Consider the following 8,832-nt stretch of genomic DNA (forward strand, 5'->3'; position numbering starts at 1 on the left):
ATCTAATTTCAAATGAAAGACTAGTTAACAAAGTGCTTAGATCTCTGCCAAAATGTTTCAATATCAAGATTTGTGTAATTGATGAAGCACGAGATACAACTCAGCTTGCACTAGATGACTTGATCAATTCTCTTCGTACTTTCAAGATGAACATGGATTTACAAAAGAAGAATAAAGGTAAGACTATTACTTTCCAAGTTTCTAAAAATTCCTATAATGATCTTCTTCAATTATCATAATAAGTTAATGAGTCGGACATATGTGAAGACTCTATATATTTAATCATGAAAAAATTGGAAATTACTTGAGAAGAATAAGAGACAAAAAGAAGGTTGGACAACAATATAAGGTTTCAAATCTATCTGCTCTTGAAAAAATTCAAAGACTTCCATCTACCCAACAAAAATTTTGACAGAGGAATGCAGGTAAGAACCAATATGATCTTAACATATTTGATTTTGTGCAACGTAAAGAGTGCACTGGTTTTGGACATTATGCAAATGAATGTGTGAATAGGCTTCACAAAAATAAAAGACTGGATTTTTCTTTTAAGTGACGAGGATTCTGATGAAGAGCAAGAAGCTAACCAAGAAGAAAGTTACACTTCCCTAGATGCAAGAAAGACGTTGGTTGCAAGTTAATCAACCGGATGTTGTCTCTGTTGTTGCAATCAGCTGACATGAACATCACTCAAAAATAAGTATGTCTCGATTCTACAACTCTTGGAATATCAAGTGGTCATGACTGGAAGTTGACGACAGATAAATTATACTGGAGAGCGTACAGAAATTGTATGAGAAATTGTATGCTGACTATATCAAAATAAATAAGTTGAACACAACTTTCTCGAAGGAAAACACTGAGCTCAAGTGTATTGTGGCCAAACTTGATATAATCATAAGCAAGAAGGATTTGGAATTGTGCAAAATCAAGGACGAACTTCAAACAACAACTCAAACTCTTGTTATTTAACACAAGCACATCCAAGCTTGACTCTATAATAATTATGGGAATGGATGATAAGACTGGTCTAGGTTTCAGAAACAGTGTGTTTGAAGTTGAAAAATCATCAAAACCAACTTTAATTGTGAGAAAAAGCAGGTAACACATCAAGTACAACTACAGTCATTCATACGGCCAAAATCTTTCCATCAAAGAAGCAAGGTCTTGTTCATAAGCCGAAGCAAATGAGACGCAAATTTCTTTATCACTACTGTCTCAAATCTGGTCATATCAAACCATATTGTTTTAAGCTGAGACAAGATTACATGTACTGGGAAGCTAATCGAATGTTTCACAACGTGTCCCCAACAACTACTGCAACACCTCCAACAAACGAACTTCAATGAATAAAGTTTGGGTATCAAAGGATAAAATTAATTGTCATGTTATTTATACTTATTTGAGAACTAATATTTCAAATCTCTTTTATTTTGATAGTTGAAGCTCATGCCACATGACATGTTCAAGATATTATCTCACAGACTATGTTGAACAGAAAATTGGAAGAGTGACCTATTGAGGTGGTGCAAATGAATGATAGTTGGAAAATGAACACTGAATGTAGAAGACTCCTCAAGCTTCACAATGTGCTTCATGTCGATGGACTTAATTCAAACTTAATAAGCATTAGTCAATTGTAAGATGATGATTTACATATTAAGTTCGAAAAAAGTTCTTGTGAAGCTTTTTGATAAGAATAATACATGTGTTATGTCAGGACATGATCTGTAGATAATTGCTGCCAATTAGGAGATGAACTTATCTGCAAACATGTGAAAGAGAGTGAATTTGATCTAAGACATCAAAAATTGGGTCATACAAACTTCAAGACATTGAAGAACCTCAGTAAGTATGGTGCTGTGCAAGGTATGCCCAATTTATCCTCAAGAGTATTGTATGTTTGCGGAGCTTGTCAAAAGGATAATCAAACTCGGGTGTTACACCCTATGTTGCAACACTTTAGTACAACACGTTGCCTTAGTTAATATATATGAATCTTATGGGTCCAATGGAAGTGGAAATCTATGGAGGTAAAAAGTTTTTTTTGTTTGTGTCGATAATTTTTCATGGTTCACATGGATAAGTTTCCTTAAGGAAAAATCAGACACTTTCATTGTTTTTAAAATTTTACTTGCAAATATTATTAACCTGCATAATTTGAAGGTAAGAAAAAATTAGAACCGATCATGGTAAAGAATTCGAGAACTCTTTGTTTTCTTCGTTGTGTGATAAGAAGTGTATAACTCACGAGTTCTCTGCCCCAAAAGGCTCCCCAACAAAATGATATTGTCGAACAAAAAAGTCGCACCCTGCATGAAATGGCTAGGGTGATGCCGAGTTCAAAAAATATCTCAAAACATTTTTGGACAGATGCCCTAAATGCGGCATGTCATATTTCTAATCGCGTATATTTGAGAAATAGTTTTACTATGACATCTTATGAGATAATCATGAAAAATAGACCAAATTTTAAATATTTTTATGTGTTTGGATGCATATATATTATATGTTTTAAATGATAGAGATCAAACGTCCAAGTTTGATTCCAAGAGCGATTAGTGCTTGTTTCTTCGATACTCCACAAATAGATGTGTCTATCGAATGTTCAATTTAAGAACTATGACGATTATGGAATTCATTAATGTTTTTTTTTTACGATTTTTCAGATCTCAAAGGAAAAAACAGTGGAAGATGATACATAAGATCTGCTGGAGGTTTTGTGCCAGATGTTGTAACACTTGTTTTCTGTTTGAACATTTCACTCCTCAAATACAAGTATTGAACATGATCTTGAACGTTATTTATGGCCAACCTAGAGGATTTTCGAATAATTGAAGTCCACAAACTTTCAAATTTTAGCGTGTCTTGTCATAAAAGCTGCAGCGTCCGCAAAATTGAAGGGTCCACAACTACTAGTAGCGTTTTTCAGCCACAATATTTTTAAAATTAATTTTTAAAAAATTTGATATAAAAAAACACATATATGTTCAAGAATATTCTTGAACCATTTATACGTCTGTATACATGGTTTCAACATGGGTTATTTTAATCCTAAACTGGTGAATTATGTATACTAGTATTTCACTCGTGCGATGCACGCAGTGTTATATATATTTAATGATTAAAATTAGTAAGTATTAGTGTTTGAATAATAATTTAAAATTATTGATTTAATATAATGAATATATTTAAATTTTAAATATTATTATAAAAAATTATTATATCAAAATAATAAAGTCATTTGAAATAACGCTCAAATAATGATACAATATTTTGTCGTTAAATTGACTTATTATCTTAGTTAAGTGGAAGAGCTATAAATAAAAATAATATAAAAATATTTAAAAAATTATATTATTTTGTTTATCAAAATTTTAAAGAATAAATAAACATTTTCAAAAAAAAATTTAATTTTTTGTAATTTATATATGAATAAAATTTGATTTAAAAAGTAATTATTTTTTGGACATGTTAAAAATATTTATATTAAATTTCGTATTTTAAAATTTTGTACATAACATAATAACAACAATTTAGTGACACTTTTTTTAAAAAATTGAAAAACATAATATTATATAAAAGTTTTTATATTTTATTTATTATTACAGAGAGTAGTAAACATAAATTCTATAAAAGTAACAAACAACCTAAAACCATAATCGAAATTAAATAGAATGATATAATCAATGCAGATACTTAAATGTAGTTTATAATTTCAAAAACATCAAATTTAAATTTGAATTTTAAAAAATTATTTGCTAACAATTCAGATTTAATTGCATATTTATTTCTTATTTGTTTCAAATATTAATGCGATATGTGAATATATTAATAATGATAATTTTTTATAACATATTATTTTTGACGAAAAACTTTCCAGATATGAAAAAAACTTTGTTTATATAATGTGTGTGTTTGTGAACCATATAAAATAAAGAAAATATAAATAATACTCTTAAATCAAAAATAAAATGCATGGAAAAAACAATAATAAAATTTTGATAATGAAAAATACATTTTAAACTTGAATTTCTGTAGTTTCCATATGCTGGTAGATCGTATCAATGAACTAATCAGAATCTAAACGCTAAATGTATTTTTGAATGATTTAAAAATAGTTTATGTTTTCAATTGAGTTCAGTTTCAATCTGAATAAAGAACATAAAAAATACATAATTCATAAATTGTATTTAAATTGATATAAAAATAAATTAAATTCAAATTTAAACTAATAAAGGTATTGATATAATCAATTCAAACAATAATTGAATTTTATAATTTCAAATTTCTCCAATTCACATTTGAATTTTTTTAAAAGAAAATATATATTTCTTTATTACAAAAATATCAATAAAAATCGCATATAATTAATTGTTTTAAATCATTTATTGCTGTTCACCTATTTCGAGATTAATGATATATATTTCTCTTTTTAGAATTATCATTTTAAAAATTAATTTTTTTTAATCAAATTATATTCAGCACAATCTAGTTGGTATGAACCGTGTGATGAAACCAATATATTAAATCATGTGATGGAACCGATGTCAAATATTTGAATGTTATTTATTTTTTCAAGATACTTAGATTTAAATTTTAAATTAAAAGTATATTTTCAAGAAATTCAATTTTAAAACTGAAATTTGAAAAAGAATTTGATATGTTTTACGACAATTTTATTTATATTTTCAAGAAATTCAATTTTAAAACTGAAATTTGAAAAAGAATTTGATATGTTTTACGACAATTTTATTAATTTTCATACTTTAATTAATTACATATTAATTATCAATTATCAGATATTTCAAATTGTGTTATTCAATAGATATGTAAACTTCAAAAAGAAACTTTGAAAAGACAACTCAATTTATATATATATATATATAGATTTCTTTATTTAATAAAATTTTTGACGTGAACTTACTAAATATTGCGGACAACTCTGCTTTTATATAGATATAAATACAGGTATAGATATAGATTGGAGCATGAATTTTGTTATATTGAGCTTAAAAAGTGGATCAAGTTAAAGCCAAATTTTGCTATAGGACCCGAACAAAAAAGGACCATTGGTATTGGCCTTTGAGATGATTTTCTAGGGTTTCGTCGAAAACAGGGACATATATATATGTAAATATAAGATCGTCTTCTCCATCTACCAGCACCTTTGCATCGTCGCCTCCTTGAAACCGTAGCTCAACCCGGTGGAAAGGCGAGAAACTTGAGGGAAATGGCAGCTCCGGCTAGGACCCTTTCGGCGAAGGAGGCCGACATACAGATGATGTTGGCTGCTGAAGTCCACCTCGGCACCAAAAATTGTGACTTTCAGATGGAGCGATACGTTTTCAAGCGCCGCAATGACGGTAAATATACTCGCACCAATTTGTTAGAGTGAATCTGATTGTTGAAATCTATTTTGATGAGAAATTGTGTTGCGGTTGCCACACGTGATATCCCTTTTAGTTTATGCATTGATTTTCTCAACCCAAATGTTTGAAACTTAAATTTGCTGTTTTTAATTGTCTTTGTTAAAGCTTTTTCTTATTTTTTAACGCTTCTATAAGCAGAATCGATAGTGATGATGATACCCTTGCCTATGATGTCTTAGATTTTGAATCTGACGGCAGGGAAACCGTAGATTTGGCTTAAATTTATGTTGATGTTGAATTTATGCATTCAAGACAGTAATCATGACAAATTTGGAATAAGTAAACGACAAAAAATGCCTAAATTTTGCTCATCCTGGAACTGGAATGACAGAATGAGCATGTTCGAAATGAAAAAACGTTATGTTCTTTTTGTTCTAATCAGCTGAAATTAAGTGGTATATATCATCGAAACAATCACAGGCCAATTTGCTTCATTTGCAGCATTTTACTTCTTATTTGATTGTAAAGTACGTTGCCGGGGAAACAATCACTGACTGAATACTATTCAGTTACTAGTTTCTACTTTATGTTTCTGTGTACTAAGTTTTTCGGTGTGCTACTGTTGCATGGTTTTTGGTTCTTATGGTTTTGAATTTGTTTTAAATTTTTTAAAATTTCAGGAATTTATATCATTAACATTGGGAAAACATGGGAGAAGCTTCAGTTGGCTGCAAGGGTTATTGTTGCTATTGAGAATCCTCAGGACATAATCGTTCAGTCTGCCAGACCATATGGTCAGAGAGCTGTTTTGAAGTTTGCACAATATACTGGAGCTCATGCAATTGCTGGTCGCCACACGCCTGGGACATTTACCAATCAACTTCAAACATCATTCAGCGAACCCAGACTTCTCATTCTAACAGACCCAAGAACTGATCACCAGGTCTCTAATTTTAAGCAAATAGATTGTGCATTGCTTTCTTGGTTTTCATATCGTTAAATTGAGGGGGTTGTAAAATTCTGTACTATTTTGACACTTCTACTTTTGCAGCCTATTAAAGAAGCTGCTCTTTATAACATCCCAACCATTGCTTTCTGTGACACTGATTCCCCAATGCGCCATGTTGATATTGGTATCCCTGCCAATAACAAGGGGAAGCACAGCATAGGTTGTCTTTTCTGGCTCTTGGCCAGGATGGTTCTGCAGATGCGTGGTGTCGTTGCTCCTGGTCACAAGTGGGACGCTGTCATGGTAAGATGATTTTCTTCAATTTTTGTCATATAGCAATTCTCTTCTTGGGCAAATATTGCACTTGCATAAGCATTATTTATGGACTACATGTCTTATTTTACAATTGATTTCATGAAACATTTGTGGTTTTCTGTAACAGATTTGAAGTGATCGTCAAAGTATGATTATATGTTTTGTTTACTTGCACAGTCGCTGTAGTTTACTTTTGCGACATTTAATCGATGAAGCTTTTGTATTATGAGTTTGAGTGACTTTATAGTGTCTGGTTGAGTCCTACACTCAGAAACTTGCGCATGAAATTAAAGGCGGCGGAGGATATTTGTTCGGTTTTTTTATCGCAGGCCATCTCATTTTTAATTTATTTTTGCTGGCAGGTTGATCTATTTTTCTACAGGGAGCCTGAGGAGTCTAAGGAACAACAAGAAGAGGAAGTTCCCGCACTCCCTGATTATACTGATTATTCTGCTGCTGCACTGGCCCCAGATTGGTCCACTGGCCAGATACCAGATGCTCAATGGGCTCCTGACATGGGTGCTGCTGTACCACCTGTTGCTAGTGGATGGACTGGTGATGGGGGTTAGTGTTTTTTTCTTAATTATAGAAGTGGTGATATCTCGCCAGTCTAGTTTCATACTTGATTTTGATTTGTTCCAATTGATGACTTGAAATGCAACTTTCCCTGTAGAGATTTAATTCATGGCTCATATATGAGCTTTAGAGGCAAAACTTGCTATTCCTCAACATTGCATCCGAACAATGAAAAACAATTGCACTCACCATATTGTTTATACTGTTGATTTGACATGATCGCCACAGATGGTAATTAATCAGCTTTGGGTAATCAAGCTCTCTCTTGTGCTGATTAATCAGTCATCCGCTCCGCTCCCCCACCAAAATTTAAGCCTTGTTTGCTTTTTATTTATTAAAACTATATTTATTTGAAAAGCTATTTCTATTTGTATGTGTAGGTGCGGATGGATGGGACGTAGCTGCCCCCCCAGCAATGCAACCTCCTGCTGTTGATGTTGTAGCCCCAAGTGGCTGGGAATAGAAGAAAGACTATGGCTGAAATGATCTTGTTTTAATTGGTGCTTTCCTTTTTCCATTCAATAGTGTAGATGCTTTCCCGTGTTGAGCTTTCATTGTCGTGTGATCTCATTACTACTGGAATTTTGTAGCAGTAATTGTGAAGAGTTTGGATTACTACAAGTTTGATAGTTTTAATTTAGCCAAGAACGTCTCTTTGAATTCGACTGTAAAATAGAGATTGTCTTGGGGGGAGGGCGTAATACAGAGCTGCGTGCTAGAGAATGGACTTTGAGTTGTGCCAAGAATTTGTTTTCACTGAACCATCATTTCTCTAGAGCCCAGCACAGGCGGGCGTTTCAAGCACTTAATATTCGAAATTTTGTTAGTTTAAAGTCATCAGAGGGAGAGAATACGAGATTGGCGTGTGCAACTGTGAACTGTATCAATTCTCATACGTCTCGTGTGCGACATCTCTCATTTGGTGAATAAAATCTCGTAACATTCTTCCAGTCAGGCTTTAGGCTAAGTGGTTGCTAAAAACCCCACATTTTTCTTGATTTCGAGAAGCTCATTATTTCGTTGGTATTGTTATGACTTGTGAAGAAACCAAGGCATGCGAAGAGTGTAAGTACCTAACTACTACTTGTGGTGATTCCATCTTTGCTCTCATGAAGTTTACTATTTTTCCCTCTTCTTTAACGAAATAGAATTGGTACGTTATGATCATTTCTGGCTGGGTATCCAGCTTCCAGTCCAGAGATATACATATCCGAACGGTACCAGCCAAACCATTAAAAGAAATAAATGTGAACCATTAGTTTGGCATGAAGAGCGTTCGAGAGTAGTTTGTACCCATTAAAGCATTAAAGAAAGGCGGAAGATCAGCTTACAGATAAAGGCATCACTGATCTTCTTGTGATGATGCAAAAAAAAAAATCACTAAAACGTAACGAAATGCCAGATAATATATTGAGTTCGTGATTACAGAATATGAAAGATGCTAATTTGATGTTGGTTTGGTTAGATCCAAGGGTCCAAATCCCCGCGCCATATGCTTAAACAATTTTGGACCCTCGGATCTGCCTCAGGCCAGCATCAAATTTTACACAAATATCATCCTTCAATTTGTCAGTGAGCAAGAAGCTGGCGCATGCCACAAGACATCCAACCTTTTTTTCT

At 32.4% G+C, this 8,832-nt stretch overlaps 1 protein-coding gene across 1 annotated transcript; it reads left to right on the forward strand.

Annotated features, from left to right (window-relative positions):
* Positions 1-5,113: 5,113 nt before the first annotated feature.
* Positions 5,114-7,872, forward strand: LOC142521653 (small ribosomal subunit protein uS2-like). The gene is made up of 5 exons (XM_075624771.1): positions 5,114-5,366; positions 6,053-6,315; positions 6,424-6,624; positions 6,999-7,200; positions 7,593-7,872. The coding sequence occupies exons 1-5, from the start codon at positions 5,234-5,236 to the stop codon at positions 7,673-7,675; spliced, it is 882 nt and encodes a 293-aa protein (XP_075480886.1). The 5' UTR covers positions 5,114-5,233; the 3' UTR covers positions 7,676-7,872.
* Positions 7,873-8,832: the final 960 nt, after the last annotated feature.

This window comes from Primulina tabacum, chromosome 13, assembly GCF_025594145.1.
Source record: "Primulina tabacum isolate GXHZ01 chromosome 13, ASM2559414v2, whole genome shotgun sequence".
In the NCBI taxonomy this organism is placed as follows: Eukaryota; Viridiplantae; Streptophyta; class Magnoliopsida; order Lamiales; family Gesneriaceae; genus Primulina; species Primulina tabacum.